Source organism: Loxodonta africana, chromosome 2, assembly GCF_030014295.1.
Source record: "Loxodonta africana isolate mLoxAfr1 chromosome 2, mLoxAfr1.hap2, whole genome shotgun sequence".
In the NCBI taxonomy this organism is placed as follows: Eukaryota; Metazoa; Chordata; class Mammalia; order Proboscidea; family Elephantidae; genus Loxodonta; species Loxodonta africana.
The window spans coordinates 211,697,711-211,712,450 of record NC_087343.1 but is presented as its reverse complement, the minus strand read 5'-3'; the positions used below and the strand labels follow the sequence as shown (position 1 = coordinate 211,712,450).

Sequence of the window (14,740 nt, the reverse complement as noted above, 5' to 3'; positions counted from 1 at the left end):
ACTGTAGACTGAGGTTAAGCACAGAGGCTGAGAAGTCCAGACAAGGCCCCTAACCAGCCCTAAGCAGAGTCAGGGAGGAGTTCCTGGAGAAGGAGACATTTGAGCTGAAGTGGAAGGAGGAGTCAGAATTTGCCAGACAGGGAGAGAGGAGACAGCACAGAGAGAACAGGAAACTGGTGTGGTCAGAACAGTCAGGTGCACCAGGGTGAGAGGAGTCAGCAAGGCCTTGATTGATAGACCCAGAGCTTGGGTTTCATCCCAAGGCCACTAGGAAGCCAAGGAAGGTGCTTAGCACGGGAGGGATGTGGTCAGGCCTACATGTTAGAAAGAACCCTCTAGGGCCTGGATGGAACAGGAAGTGAAGGGCTGGCTGGAGGCCAGGAGTACAGGGAGGGAGCTGGGGCTGTAGGGGAGCTATAGAAGGTTCATGAGCAGGAGAGAAATTCAATGTATACTTCGGATCTTGACTTCTCCCATAGCTGGGGTGAGCTGGCTGGTCATTTGGCATAGAATATAGCAATTACATTGTAATATGGGGGACTTTATGTGAATATGGGGGCACATGTGAGGGACATGAGAGGGACTAACGCTGGTTGGGGAACCTGGCAGTAACACCTTTCTGAGAGGTCCAGAGGAGTCTGTTTGTGTTTCAGGTGCTGCGTTTCATGGGGGACACCCACCTGCATGGAGTCCAGGAGCAGGTCTTTGGGAACTACATTGTGCAGAAAGGGCTGGCGGTGCCTGAGCTGCGCGATGAGATCCTGGCACAGCTGGCCAATCAGGTGTGGCGCAACCCGAATGCCCACAATGCCGAGCGGGGCTGGCTGCTGCTGGCCACCTGCCTCAGCAGCTTCACACCCTCCTCACGCCTCAACAAGTACCTCCTCAAGTGAGTGGGACTGGGCGGGGCCCAGGGTATGAAGGGCAGTGACACCGGCAGTGGGGCCCAAGGCAAGATCTTAAAGGCCATGCCAGCAGTGAGGTCTCCATGCTTGGAAGCTCAGGTACAGAGGCTGGCCTGCGGCTTCTGTCCAACTCCACTGGGCTCCAAGCAAGAGAAAAGGGCAGGTCTTCACTGCAGAGGGTGGCATTCAGGTCAGATTGGACAAAGGATTTCCAAAACTCAGAGAGTGGCAAGATCAGGAAGTAGAGGACTTGGGAAAGGATATTGACATCTCATGTCATAGGAGAGAGGTTAAGAGCATGGGCTCTGGACTCAGAAGGTCTGGGTTCAAATTCCAGCTCAGCCACATATGAGCTGTGTGGCCTTGGGCAAGTTACTTAACCTCTCTGGGTCTCAATTTCCCACTTATACAATAATGATTGTACAATAACGATAATGACAGTACCTATCTCATAGGCCTGTAAGGATTGATTGTGTAAACACATACGATGTGCTTAGAACAGACAGCAGTACTATGTGAGTATAGCTGCCACCATCATCATCTTCATCATTATTATGCCACCCTTTTGTCTGAAAAGGATGATTTACAAGGAGAAGAGTTCTGGCAGACCCTGGGTACAAATCTTAGTTCTGACATTTACCTGCTGTGTGACCTGGTGCAAGTCACTGGCCCTCTCTGAGCGTACTGCCTCAGTTGTAATTGCGGATGTGAGGTGTGGTGTGTACAGAACCTCACTGGGTCAGTGTGCAGTAGCTTGGCCAGTCCTGTGACTGTGGTGGCAGCTGAACTGGCAGAGCTGGGCCACCTGCCTGTGGGTCCCAGGCCTTCCTGTGGACATGGCTTTCAGCTCCCTCTTGCAGGTCCCCAGGCACTGTTCCAGTGCTGCCCTCTAGCCAGATCCAGCAGCAGGTGGGAGGGAGGCAGGAGGTCTGGCATGAGGAGTGCCTGGCCTACGCAGAGCTCAGGCCCAATGGCCCTGAGTCCAGAGTCGAACCCTCACAGTCATGTCTGGTGAGATGAGAACTTTGAGGCTCAATGAGGGTAGATAAACCAGCCAGAACTGCCTGGTGGAAGAATGGAGGGCAGAGATGCAAGCCCAGGCGGCTCTGGTTCCAGAGTTTAGGTTCCTGCCCGCCTGCAGCTGCAGTCCCCATCCCATCAATGACATTTGGCTCCAACAAGCTTAGGTGGGCCAACCTGGAACCTCTTTGGCCCATCCTTGTGCTGGCATGAGATACTGTGGGGTAGCCTGGGGTGGTTTCAGCCTATCCCTGAAGCTCTGGGTTATCCTGGAACCATTTCCACCTAGTCTCAGAGCTCTTACCTAGCCTGGGACCCTCCTAAGTTAGTCTGGGGACTTTTTAGCCTCACCTCAGAGCTCTGGGCTAACCTGGCCCTCCCTCAGCCTAGTCTTAGACACCCTGGACCACTGGGCTAGCCTCTTGATCCTGGCTCCAACCCCTCCCACCAGGTTTGTGTCTGATTATGGTCAGAATGGCTTCCAGGCTGTGTGTCAGCAGCGCCTCGTGCAGGCCATGGGCCGGGCCCAGCAGCAGGGCTCCAGGGTCGCCCGCACCTTCCCCCCAACCCAACTTGAGTGGAAAGTCACCCAGGAGAAGGCCAGCATGGCACTGGATGTGGGCTGCTTCAATGGTGAGCTGCACTCCCCACCCCTGATGCTGTCCTCACTGGGGTCAGGAGAAGCTGCAAGAGCCTGTAGAGCTGGGGAGGGGGCTGAACAGATGTGGCTTTGGACCTGGGGGAGAGGGGAGGCCAGGCAGAGGCAGGGAGGCTGCAGGTCTGGGGTCCAGGAGAAAAGCAGAAGCCTTGAATACAGATGTGCCTAGACTGAGCCCAGCACCTGCTACCTCCCCAGGGGACCAGTTTTCCTGCCCAGTGCACTCATGGAGTACAGGGGAAGAGCTGGCTGGAGACATCCTAAGGCACAGGTTGTGTACCCCACCCAGCACCCCTTGTACACCTCAGAGGGCTGGAGGGAGGCACAGAAGGCCAAATCCCCTAGGGGCTCCACTCTGGTCTTGCTTTGGGTCTGGCTCCTATCGTAGGGCCCCCAGGCAGTGCCTGAAGGTCCCTCATTCCCATCCCTCCTGTATGATGTAAACAGGGGATTGGCAGATGGCTGGCGGGGCTGGACAGTCGCCATGAAGAACGGGGTCCAGTGGGCGGAGCTGGCTGGCCACGACTACGTGCTGGACCTGGTGTCAGACCTAGAGCTACTCAGGGACTTTCCGCGGCAAAAGTCCTACTTCATTGTGGGCGCGAAAGGGCCCGTGGCTGGCAAGGGAGGCCCCAGCGTGTAGGTAGCTACCTGGGCGTCCCCTCATACAGATGGTCTCCCCCAGGCAGAAGGCTCTGCCCCTGCCGGCTGCTGGTTGAGGTTCTGAAGGAGGTGGAGCCCACCGAACAGTCCTGCCTTTTAAAGAGACAGAGTTACCTACTTCCAGGGCACAGGAAAGAATCTGGGGGTGGGTTATCTGTGGGCTATGGATCTCTCTGGGGATCAACTGCTCCATGTTCCCCTCCCCCACAGGGTGTTTGGGAGCAGCTGGGACTCAGATGAGGATATGCCCGTGAGGCCTCCGCCCCAGGGACATGTGCCCCAAGTACCTGACTCCTATAGGCACTGCAGCCACAATGAGGGTAGTACAAATGGGGAGACTGAGGCCCAGGGAGAGAACAGCAACTCACCCATGTCAACCAGTAGTGGCTGCTGTCTCTGGTAGGGTGGTAGCCTGGGGGCCGTGGGGGTAGAGACTAGCAGGAAAAAAGAGCTTGACTTTCTTGTGTCCATTCCCAAGCAGACTGGGACAACCTTGGCGAGCCTGCTGTGCCCCACAGGGGGCTGGACTGCTACCTGGACAGCCTCTTTGACCCGGTGCTATCCTACGGGGATGCGGTATGGAGGCATGTGCCCACAGCAGGCACAGGCAGGCCAGAGACATGGGGTAGCATGTTCTTCCTGGTCTCTCCCGAGAGCCAGGCCAAGGATAGGGTGTCCTCACACTTAGAGGTGCTCCTGACTGACCCCAGAGGGACTGTACAGCTAAAGGTCCCCGACTCCCCATCCTGCCTTTGAGGGACCAGCCCTATGTGGCCACTGAGAGCTTTCTCTTTGGCGTGGGAATGACCTTGACCCCTGGGTCCTTCAGCCCCAGATTCTATAAGAGCCCCTCAGGCATCCTTGCTCATTCTGGGAGCTCCCTCCATTGGGTCCAGACAGGTTGTGCCACTCTGAGCAGGGTACAGCCCCTCTTTGAGCCTCAGTTTACACCACTATGAGAGGGAATAGGTGAGCTGGGAACTGGCAGGCCTTGCGGAGGACTAATTGGAGGCCACATGGGCAAAGGCTGGGTATACAATAGACACTTGGCCAGCGGAAGGGGCGGAGGAGGCGGTAGTATCAGGTGCCCGTTGCCGTGGAACTTGGGAGTGCAGAACTAAGGCTGTCACCCTAGCTGCCTGCTGCCCCCAGGACCTGGAGAAGCCAACAGCCATTGCCTACCGCATGAAGGGGGGAGGCCAGCCTGGTGGAGGTGGCAGCAGCAGCTCTGAAGACACCCCTGGGAGACCCCCAGAGCCAAAGCCAAGTCAGTGTCCACCCAGGGTGGCTCCAGGGTGGGACAGAGCGGGGGCTGCTCACTGGTTCCTGCTGGGATGGGGGCAGCCCCAGGTGGGCAGGGGTGAGAGACTAGTGGGGTCATGGTTGGGAACTCCCACCTCCTTCTACCCACCACTTCCTACTCCGTGCCCCCTGCTTGACCCTGACCCGGCCCGGCAGTCCCAGGCCTGGACGCCTCCACGCTGGCCCTGCAGCAAGCCTTCATCCGCAAACAGGCCGTGCTGCTGGTGAGTGAGGGAGGGGCTGCTGCAGGGCAGAGATTGGGCTGCCTGGTCCCAACCGCCTCCTCTCCCTAGGCTCGAGAGATGACTCTGCAGGCCATGGCACTCCAGCAGCAGCCCTTGGGCCCCGCCCCGAGACCCCTGCCCCCTGAGGTGAGTTGTCTCTAGAGATGGGTGCTGGGCTATTCCAGGACATTATTGCCCCTCTCTGAGCCCAGCAGCCCAACAGCCTGTCTTGGGCAGAGCTGGGGCCTCTGAGAGCAGGTAAGGGCTGGAGTGTCCTCAGCAGCCCACCTCATGCCTACTCTTTGCAGAAGCCCTTAGTGCCAGAGGCATGGCCAAAGTCTGTGGGTACTGGGCCCCCCGCCAAGTCCGTGCTCCTGCGCTCTGCCCCAAGGCCTGTGACCCCAGCCCCCACAACCAAGGCTCCCAGGCCCCCCACCAAGCCCGCAGCTGTCCCTGTTCTAGCTCAGGACCGGGCTTCTCCAGAAACCAGTGAGTGTCCTATCCCAATGAGGGGGGGGGCTCCCAAAACTGGACTGTGGGCGTGCCCTGTGACCTCCCTCTGCTCTCCACCCTGCCCCCACAGCCTCCCTAGAGCTGGTCCGGCATTCGAAGCTGAACTCTGAGCACTTCCCCCAGCCCACACAGCAGATCAAGAACATCGTGCGTCAGTACCAGGCACCCCGGGGAGGCCGGCCCGAGGCCCTAAGGTCAGCACAGCCCCCAGGCCTCCAGCTCCCTGGTTAAGGACAGGGCTTAGCACTGCTGCCTGCGTGTCCACCATCAGTGAACTGTCTGCTGGGTCAGGCAGTACCAGGCCCCACACCCTCTAGGGATTGAGTGTACTTATGCAGGTGGTCCAGCCCCCTGTGGCAGAGGGAGGCCCCAACTGCTGTCAGGTAGCTTATGCTGTGTCCCTGGGTCTCACCTTCTTCATTTATTACAATGAGGTGGGGTTGGAAGGGAAAGTTCCCATTGTAGGGATTTACAGTGGGAAGGGGAGACTCAAGTGTCCAGCCCATGATAGCACACCAACCCCACTCAGGAAGGATGGTGGGAAAGTGTTCATGAAGTGGCCAGACCCCCACGAGGAGGCCCTGATGCTCCTGAAGGAACAGATGACTCACCCAGCAGCAGCACCTGGCACCCAGGTGAGGGGGCGAGGCTGGGCTGTGGGAAACACAGTCAAGCCTCAGGGATGGCCTCAGAAAGAAGCTCCCCCTACAAGCCAGAGTCTCATTGGCTGCCCCCATCCCCTGCTGCCCCCTGAGCACTCTCTGGGGTGGAGACAGGTGCCCAGAGAGGCCGTGGCCTTGGTGAAGCCGGTGACCAGTGTGCAGAGGCCATCTATGGAACCCACCCCAGGTGAGGGGTCAAGGAAGGAGGGAGGGACAGACGGGCATGGTGTTCACGTGTATGTGTGTCTTCCTGAGCACAGATGAGTCTAGGTCTGTATGCTGGTGGCATGTGTAGGTCTGTGTCCCCAAGCCTGTGTGTATGTGTTGTGTAGACATTTCTGCAATCACAGTATCAACACTTAAATAGCACTGGTCACAGGCCAGCCCCACCCTGGTGTTCCAAACATTTGGCATGTACTCAGTCTTCACCAAAGAGCCTAGAATGCTTTTTGGCAGATGTTTGCCTGCTTGGCCTCTTCTCATTATTTAGGTCTCAGCTCAAATGTTTTCTCCTCAGAGAGCCTGCCCAGACCATCCTAACTGAAGGACCCTCACTGACTGGCCCCCAGACTCCATCCTAGTTCACCCTGTTTTATTTTCACCCCAGCTTTTAGCTCTTTTCACCTGTTTTGTCGTTTCTCAATTGTCTGCTTCCCTCACAACCACATGATACTCTAAACTCAAGGACAGCCTCCTTGTCTATCCTGTTCACTGTGGTATTCCCAATCTCTAGCACAGGGCCTGTATACAGTAGGTGCTCTATATATGTGTCGAAAGGCTGTGCGGTGTGTGTGCGCACGCCTGGGTGAGCAGGTGTGTCTGTGGACAAGGATGTAAGGCAGTGCTTCTGACCCTGCCCTCTCCCCGTCCCCTGGCCCCACCTCACCCCTACCTTCGAGAGACGTGCTGCCTTACTCCCACCCCCAGAGCTGCCCTCCCGGTCGCTGGAGCCCCTAGAGGAGCCCGTGCAGACGCGACTGCACCGCCTCATCAACCCCACCTTCTACGGCTACCGGGATGCCCCCTGGAGGATCTTCCTGCGCAAAGAGGTATCTGGGCCAGGCTGGGCGGAGCCGGGGGCAGGGCCATGGGCGGGTCTGGTACCAATGGGTGGGGTGGGGCACACCTGGGGTGGAGTCAGGGCCTGGGCCATCCCACAGGGCTGTAGCGAGGGGGTGGGGTGGAGCGGGAAGCAGTGGGGGGGCCGGCCTAAGAGCCCCACTGAAGCCCCGCTCTGCAGGTGTTTTACCCCAAGGACAACTACAATCACCCTGTGCAGCTAGACCTCCTGTTCCGGCAGGTGAGGCCTGCTCTTCCCTCTCAGCTGCAGTGTCTTAAGCAGGCAAAGGGACACACAGATGGGCCGTCTGCTTCCCACATTTTGGAATTGCGATCTTGGGCCTGATAGGGCCTGTTCTCAGAATGCCCTGCCCCTGTGGACAGGGTCAGCGAGCCCACAATCCATGCAAACCAGAGTCACTACCTGTCCGACCTAGAGGGGGCCAGGATGTCAAATCTAAACCCTAAGGTGGAGAATAGGAACTGAAGCCTGAGCCGGCAGCACAGACTTGCTGGGGGCAAGGAGGCACTCCTGGAAGGGCTCCTCAGAGGTGCTCTCTAAGTGGGATCTGGGTTTATACAGATGACCCCTTGTGGCATAGGTGGAACCCCTGTGCCCACTTGCCCCAGATCAGTTGGAGCCCAGAGGGGGAGTCACTGGTCACACACCCGGACTGGCTCTCCCACAGATCCTGCATGACACACTCTCCGAGGCCTGCCTGCGCATCTCCCAGGACGAGCGGCTCAGAATGAAGGCCCTGCTTGGTACTGCAGGAGAGGGAAGGGGCACTGATAGAGGCAGCAGCCAAGGCCACAGCCTGCCTGGCCCTGCCTGTGTGCCTCCCAGACACCCCTCCCTGCTTGGCATGGCCAGGCCTTCCCTCCGTCTCTGGGTTTCCACCTCCCAGTATGTACAATGAGAACACACTGATCAGATACCTTCTTGCTGGGTATCAGCTTCCCCTTCTGAGATGAGGGCCTCAGGGGTGGGGGGAGGGCCCTGACATCACGTGGCCTCCCTTAGCCCAGAACCAGCTGGACACACAGAGGCCCCTGGTGACGGAGAGCATGAAGCGGGCCGTGGTCAACACTGCACGAGACAGCTGGGAGGTCTACTTCTCTCGCCTCTTCCCCGCCACGGTGCGAGTCCCCCACCTACTCCCACCCACCCAAGGGATTCAGAAACGGGGCTGGAAGACCCTCACATGCCTCTCATCCCTGCCACAGGGCAGCGTGGGCACTGGTGTGCAGGTCCTAGCTGTGTCTCACGTGGGCATCAAACTTCTGCGGATGGTCAAGGGCAGCCGGGAGGCCAGCGGGCAGCTTCGGGTTCTTCGCACATACAGGTGACCAGCAGGCAGCAGGAATGGGCATGCTGGAGCCAGGGGCACAGACTAACTCATTCAGCAGCCACTTACCAAGTGTCTACGATGTGCCAGACTCTGTGCCAGGCCTTTTAATTAGCCCATTTTAGAGATGGGGAAACGTAGACTCAGAGAGAAGTTCCTTGTCTCAGGTCACACAGCCAGGAAGTGGATGAGGTAGGAGCCAGCCACACCATCCAGCCTCTCAGACGCACACCATCCCCATGCTCCTAAAGCGTGCTGTGTAACGGGGTGACTGCACTGCAGATAACCAGGCTCCAAGGCGGCTGGGAAAGGGAAGGGGCTGCTTGCTGTGGGCCTTGCTGAGGCCTTGGCTCCCCTCCCTGCCAGCAGCCCCTTTTGTCCTGAATCATGTGAGGTCAGGAACAGGGCCCTGCTCGCCAGCTCAGTGAAAGCTTCTTGCTTTGAAAAGTGGAGGGAATGTGATCAGTGGGTCAAGGAGCTAGGCTTGTTGAGCACAATCTGGGAAGCTGGGCCACATGGCAAGGGCTGGAGTACTGGGTTCAAACATGATAGGAAATGAGGCTGGAGTCACAGGTGGGTCAGACAGGGCAGGTCAGGGAAGTTCCTTGGATCTCCTGGGGGCTGGTGTAATGAGGCTGAGAGCCTCAGGTGGCAGAGAAGGAAGGCATGAGTTAGGGCTAGGCTGGAAGAGAAGGGAAAGGCAGGAGGAGAAGGAGCACGATGGGAGTATGGGTGGTCCCTCTGGCCATGGGGTCCTACCCTCATACCACTCTCCCGATCTCCAGCTTTGCAGACATCTTGTTTGTGACCATCCCCTCCCAGAACATGCTGGAGTTCAACTTGGCCAGCGAGAAAGTCATCCTCTTCTCAGCCCGTGCTCACCAGGTCAAGACCCTGGTAGACGACTTCATCTTGGAGCTGAAGAAGGTTGGCAGCACCCCCCACCCCCACCAAGATTCCTCCCCCAAGGATCAAGGGCCCGGGAACAGGGCTCTCCCATCCCAAGTATAAACCTGCCACACCTGCCTGAGGAAGCACGATTGTGCCAGTGGTATATCCATAGAGTTGCTGATGCCCCATACCTCTGCACAATCTGTGCCTCCCGCCTAGAATGCCCTTTCCCCCTTTTGCCTGCTCCTTGAGCAACCATTTCCTCATGCCCTCCGCAGAGTGACCGTAGCACCTCCTTTGAGGTCCACAGCATTTGGATTCCCCACTCTCCTGTAGTGACCACATTGCCCTGGACACTGTATCTCCAACCCCTTCCTCCCCCCTACCCTGGGCTGGGCAGCCTCCAGGCCTGGAGGAGGTCACCTCTTGCCTTGGACCTAGCACCTGGCCCAGGGAAAGCCTCAGTGGGAAGGGTTTTTTAATGAGTGCTTGTCCCTGTCGTCTGTCCATCTGTGTTCATCAAACTCATGCCTCCAGGCCTAGGCAAGGCTGTTCTTTCCACCTAGAATGCCTTTCGCCCCTTGCAACTAGGGAATGCTTCCTTTCCTACTGATGTGAGAGGCAGAGGAGTGGCTGTAGGCTTCTGGGGGCAGGGGGATGGGACTGCTGCAGCCCCTTACTCTGGCCCTGCTGACCCAGGACTCGGACTATGTGGTGGCTGTGAGAAACTTCCTGCCTGAGGACCCGGCACTGCTGGCCTTCCACAAGGGCGACATCATCCACCTACAGCCCCTGGAGCCGCCCCGAGTGGGTCAGCACCATGGGTGCGGCGTGGGTGCAGGAAGGGAGCTGGACAAGCCCCATATGAGCAAATGCTAACAGAGCTTGGCCCACAGGCTACAGCGCTGGCTGTGTGGTCCGCAAGAAGGTCGTGTACCTGGAGGAGCTGCGACATGGAGGGCCTGACTTCGGTGGGCACACTGGGATGCCCCTGTCCAGCCTCTTCCCCACTACCCCATCCCTAATTACGGAACCCCACAACAGGGCTGATCCTGGTTTCATGCACTCAAACTGCAGTACCCAAAGGGGTTTCTTGGTGCCCCACAGGGGCCTGCCTCCCTTGGCCTGCCAGTCCTTCCTGGCAGCCATCCAGCCAGCCCTTTGCCTCCTCTCTGGGTGAGGGGTCTCATGGGCATTAGTATTTCCGTGTTTGTGGCTCGAGTCTCTCTCAGTACCTCTGCATGTTTTTCTGCTCCACCTCCCACTACCACTCTTGCTTTAACCCAGTCCCTTCTCTTCCCGGAGTGTCTGTTTCCTTATCAGTAAAATGGCCTACGTGGCAGGGCCTCCCTCATGGAGCTCTAGGGAGGTGTCAAGGAGGTACCCAGTATCCCTAAAGGTCCCCTCAGCCCCAAGACACCTCCTCCTGTTTGCCTCAGACCCCTCACCTGCCCCTAGGCTGGAGGTTTGGGACCATCCACGGACGTGTGGGCCGCTTCCCCTCAGAGCTGGTGCAGCCCGTGGCCGCCCCTGACTTCCTGCAGCTGCCAGCCGAGCCGGGCAGGGGCCGAGCTGCTGCTGTGGCTGCTGCTGTGGCCTCTACCGCAGCTGCTCAGGAGGTGGGCCGCTGGAGAGAGGTAAGGCCCGTGGGGGAGGGGTCTGGCCTGGGGTGGGACAGGATCAGCCTGAATGCCAAGGACGTGGCCAGGCCCATAGGGCGGCCTAACCAAATACTGTAGGCAAGGGTAGCGGTCAGCTGAGACCAGCTGATGGAAAGCCTGGACTGGAGGAGGCTGAACCAGCCTAGGCCCGCCAGTAGGTGAAAACAACCTGTGGTGGGGCAGGGCCAGGTGAGTGGGGTGGAGTCAGGCTTGTGGAAGGGAGCCAGCAAGGGGTGGGGTCAGCTGGGACAAGGCATGTGGGGAGACCAAAGGAGGCAGGGAAGGGCTAGGTGGGGGCATGGCTAAGGTGGGCAGGGGGCAGGGCAGACTGGTTGGGGGCAGAGCCAGACTGAGGTGGGGTGGTGAATGGAGGGGGGGGCTGCTGGAATGCGGTGGGGAGCAGACTGGCCTGAGATGGTCTGGGCAGCCCAGTCAGCTTTGACAGGGGTGGGGCTACGCAGGGTGTGGTTGGAATGGGCGGCCTCAGGTGCCAGAGCTGCAGCTACTCCTCTCTTGCAGGGTTCCACATCCAGGGTGGGCACACCTGACTGCCGGAAGGATGCCCTGGCTCCTCCACAGCTTCCTATGCTCGAGTTTGCACAGAAATATTTCCGAGACCCGCAGAAGAGACCCCAGTGAGTGGTGACCTCACCTTTCATCCTCCTCACTCCCTGGGGAGGGTCCTTCTGGGGCTCTTTGCAGTTGCCCAAGTTGCAGGCTGCAGAGCTAGGGGGCCCTGCTTCTGGTGGGCCAGATGAGAGTCCACCTAGGTGTAAGGCCTAGCTTCAGCCTCAGCCTCTGGGGACCTCCCTACCTGGTGATACAAGTGGGGTTAAGAACGGCTCAGTGTTTCCTATGTGGAAAAAGGATGTTGCCAAAGGCCTTGAGGTAAGCCTGGCCAGCAGGCTCCCTCTCCTGTTGCAGGGATGGTCTCAAGCTGAAATCCAAGGAGTGTTGGGTGTCCAGAAACTTGGAGGATATGCTTTGCTTCACTAAGGTGTCCAGCCCTCAATTTCCTCATCTGTAAAATGGTTGTGCAAGAGCCCCCTCCCAGACCCTAAGGGTCTTCAACAAGACTCCCAGCTCTCAGGCCCAGTCCTCAAAAACTCTTGAGGGGCCTGGCTTCCTCGCAGGGGCAGCATCTGTCCCCAGTGTTGTCAGGCCTCACTCCCCTTTTATAATGTGGCCCCTCCTGCCACCAAAACATGATGTGCCCCCCTTCTGCTCTGACCTGTCCCTCCCCCATTATGACACAAGCCCTCCCTGTCCTCAGATCCCACTCCAGGAATCCCTCATCGAATTCAGCGACAGCAGCCTCAACAAGATGGCCACTGACATGTTCCTAGGTGTGAGGGTGGGACTGTGGCCAGGGTCCTGGGCAGGGTGGAGTCAAGTTGTGTGTGACTCCTGGTCGTTACCACTTCTCTCTGGTCCTCAGATTCTGCCTTTCCCTCCCGCCTCCAACTGAGGCAGTGGAGCTCCTTTAAGAGAATAGAAGCCCCCTGTTGCCCCTGCCTGAAGCATCCAACCCTGAGGCCTCCTGGGGTGAGGTGGGCAGTTGGGGGTCCGGTGGGCCTGAGTGGGATAGGTCCTTCCTACAGCTGTAATGAGGTTCATGGGAGACGTCCCGCTGAAGGGCCAGAGCGAACTGGATGTGCTGTGCACCCTCCTGAAGGTTAGTCCCTTCTCTGATCTGGGACTTGGCTTCCCTGTCTGTCAGTCAGAGTTGCCAGATATTGGGGTGGGAAGCTTTTCCCGTGGTCCAAAGAGGAGTGCACCCCTCTTTGGGTGGGGGAGGGTACACCAGGCCTGACTCAAGTGCCTACCCTGTTCTTATGTGCCTGGTATGTGGTGTGGCCCCTGGCATGTCCTTGGCATGTGACCTGGTCTGCCCCCCTTCAGCTGTGTGGGGACCATGAGGTCATGCGGGATGAGTGTTATTGCCAAGTTGTGAAGCAGATCACGGACAACACCAGCACCAAGCAGTGAGTGAGCTGGGCCTTTACCCCCCCCCCACCCCCACTGTGTCCATGGGCTCAGGAGGAGCCAGGTCAGCCTCTCACTCCCCCAGACCAGTTTCTCCCCTATTCCCTCCACCTGGTCCTTTTTCTCACTCCATAGGCAGAATGCATTTTCAGCTTCAGCCTCATCCTCTGGGGGCCTCCCTACCTGGTGATACCAGTGGGGTTAAGAACTGCTCATTGTTTCCTACTGTCATTTCTACTCTCTGAGCTTCATTTTCTTCATCTGTAAAATAACAATGATGTATGAGTCTGAATTCCTGGTTGCAAGTGACATAAACCGAACTCAAATTAGTTTAAGCCAAAGAGGCAACTTATCAGCTCAGGTGACTGAAAATTCAATAAGAGTATGGCTTCAGGCATAGCTGGATTCAAGTGTCATTAGGAAATAGACTTCTCTTGGGCCTGCTCTTTTCTATTATCACCCCCAGGCAGCCTCTTCCATAGGTTGGCAAGATGGAACCTCTGGGGAGACATCTCTTCTAGTTCAGCAATCCCAGGGAAAGCAAAAGTGTCTGATCTAATATTTGCACCAAAAGACCCCAAATGGAGTCTCATGCTGTTTGCTTCGTCACATGCCTATCCCTGAGGCAGCCACAATGGCTGGAGGATAAAGAGTTCTGATTGGCTAGATCTGGGTCACATGTCCATCCCTAAGCCAATCTCTGTGGCCAGAGACCCATGGTGTTCTGATTGGCCACTCCTGGCTCCATGCCCATCTCCAAACTGTTGGGACCTAGGGCAAGGTGGGTGGTTCCCCAAAAGTGATTGCCACACACAAAACTCTCTCACACCCAGGGTGGTATGAGAATAAGTTGTCATGCCCCATGCAGGGCCAGGACACAGTAGGTGCCCAATTTGCACCCTGCTCTTATTGGCTGCTCTCCAGCCCACCCCATCCTATCCTCTGCCTCCTCAGTTGCTCTCGCTCCACCAGGGACTTTAGAGGCACTTAGCACATCCTCATGGCCTCCCACCTCCAGGCTTTCCTGACACTACCTTTGCACAGCCCTGGCAGGTGCACCTTACCCTCCTCCAAGGACTTTAACCCAGATACCTCCTCAGAGAGATCCCCCAGCCCGGGAAGATGGGTTTCTTTATGCATTGTGTGTGTTTCTGGGACCTTCCGCCTTCTTCACCTGGCTTCCCAAGGAGAATATGCCTTTTGCACAGCTTTGGGCCTGCTGTACTCTCACTGGGCAGGGAGGCATGTCCTTGGAAGACAGAAACTGCCTGAGAGCTGCAAACCTCTAGACCAGTCTCAAGAGACTCCTGGCATGACACTCCAGTGCCATGGCCCTGTGTGATGTGGCCCGATGTGTTCTTGCAGGGACAGCTGCCAGCGAGGCTGGCGGCTGCTGTCCATCGTGGCCGCCTACCACAGCTGCTCCGAGGTCTTCCAGCCATATCTCCTCCGCTTCCTCCAAGACATGAGCCAGGCCTCGGGCCTGCCCTTCCAGGGTGAGCAGCAAGTAGGCGCTCAGGGTGGTGGGCACACTGCCTGGGGATTGGGCAGGTGGTAGGTTGAGGGAAAGCCCAAAGGGCCTGACCCTTCACAGGGGCCCTGGCAAAGTTCGTAACTATTAGCTCACTCCCAAACATTTGTGATAGCCCCACAGGGACTGACGGTAAGCAGGGAGGGGCAGGTGTTGCCTGGTGGTGGGCACAGTGGCTGGTGGTGGGCACGGTGGCTGGTGGTGGGCACAGTGGCTGGTGGTTAGCACGGTGGCCAGTGGTGAGCACAGCAGCTGGTGGTAAGCACGGTGGTGAGCACAGTGGCTGGTAGTGAACACAGCAGCTGGTGGTAAGCAC

General features: G+C 57.9%; 1 protein-coding gene across 1 annotated transcript in view; it reads left to right on the top strand.

The window, feature by feature from the left end:
• The window catches only part of MYO15A (myosin XVA), a 76,798-nt gene that overhangs the window by 42,386 nt on the left and 19,672 nt on the right, over nt 1-14,740 (top strand). Inside the window, exons 29-56 of the mRNA XM_064279385.1 lie at nt 654-889; nt 2,377-2,558; nt 2,782-2,854; nt 3,031-3,222; nt 3,457-3,629; nt 3,725-3,822; nt 4,399-4,513; nt 4,705-4,772; nt 4,842-4,919; nt 5,081-5,267; nt 5,356-5,479; nt 5,815-5,920; nt 6,062-6,134; nt 6,875-6,996; nt 7,188-7,247; nt 7,696-7,771; nt 8,031-8,146; nt 8,234-8,352; nt 9,141-9,282; nt 9,946-10,057; nt 10,143-10,217; nt 10,705-10,883; nt 11,427-11,542; nt 11,832-11,904; nt 12,181-12,253; nt 12,509-12,582; nt 12,810-12,892; nt 14,259-14,389. Coding sequence (XP_064135455.1) covers nt 654-889; nt 2,377-2,558; nt 2,782-2,854; nt 3,031-3,222; nt 3,457-3,629; nt 3,725-3,822; nt 4,399-4,513; nt 4,705-4,772; nt 4,842-4,919; nt 5,081-5,267; nt 5,356-5,479; nt 5,815-5,920; nt 6,062-6,134; nt 6,875-6,996; nt 7,188-7,247; nt 7,696-7,771; nt 8,031-8,146; nt 8,234-8,352; nt 9,141-9,282; nt 9,946-10,057; nt 10,143-10,217; nt 10,705-10,883; nt 11,427-11,542; nt 11,832-11,904; nt 12,181-12,253; nt 12,509-12,582; nt 12,810-12,892; nt 14,259-14,389 — 3,256 coding nt within the window. The remainder of the gene's footprint in view (nt 1-653; nt 890-2,376; nt 2,559-2,781; nt 2,855-3,030; nt 3,223-3,456; nt 3,630-3,724; nt 3,823-4,398; nt 4,514-4,704; nt 4,773-4,841; nt 4,920-5,080; nt 5,268-5,355; nt 5,480-5,814; nt 5,921-6,061; nt 6,135-6,874; nt 6,997-7,187; nt 7,248-7,695; nt 7,772-8,030; nt 8,147-8,233; nt 8,353-9,140; nt 9,283-9,945; nt 10,058-10,142; nt 10,218-10,704; nt 10,884-11,426; nt 11,543-11,831; nt 11,905-12,180; nt 12,254-12,508; nt 12,583-12,809; nt 12,893-14,258; nt 14,390-14,740) is intronic.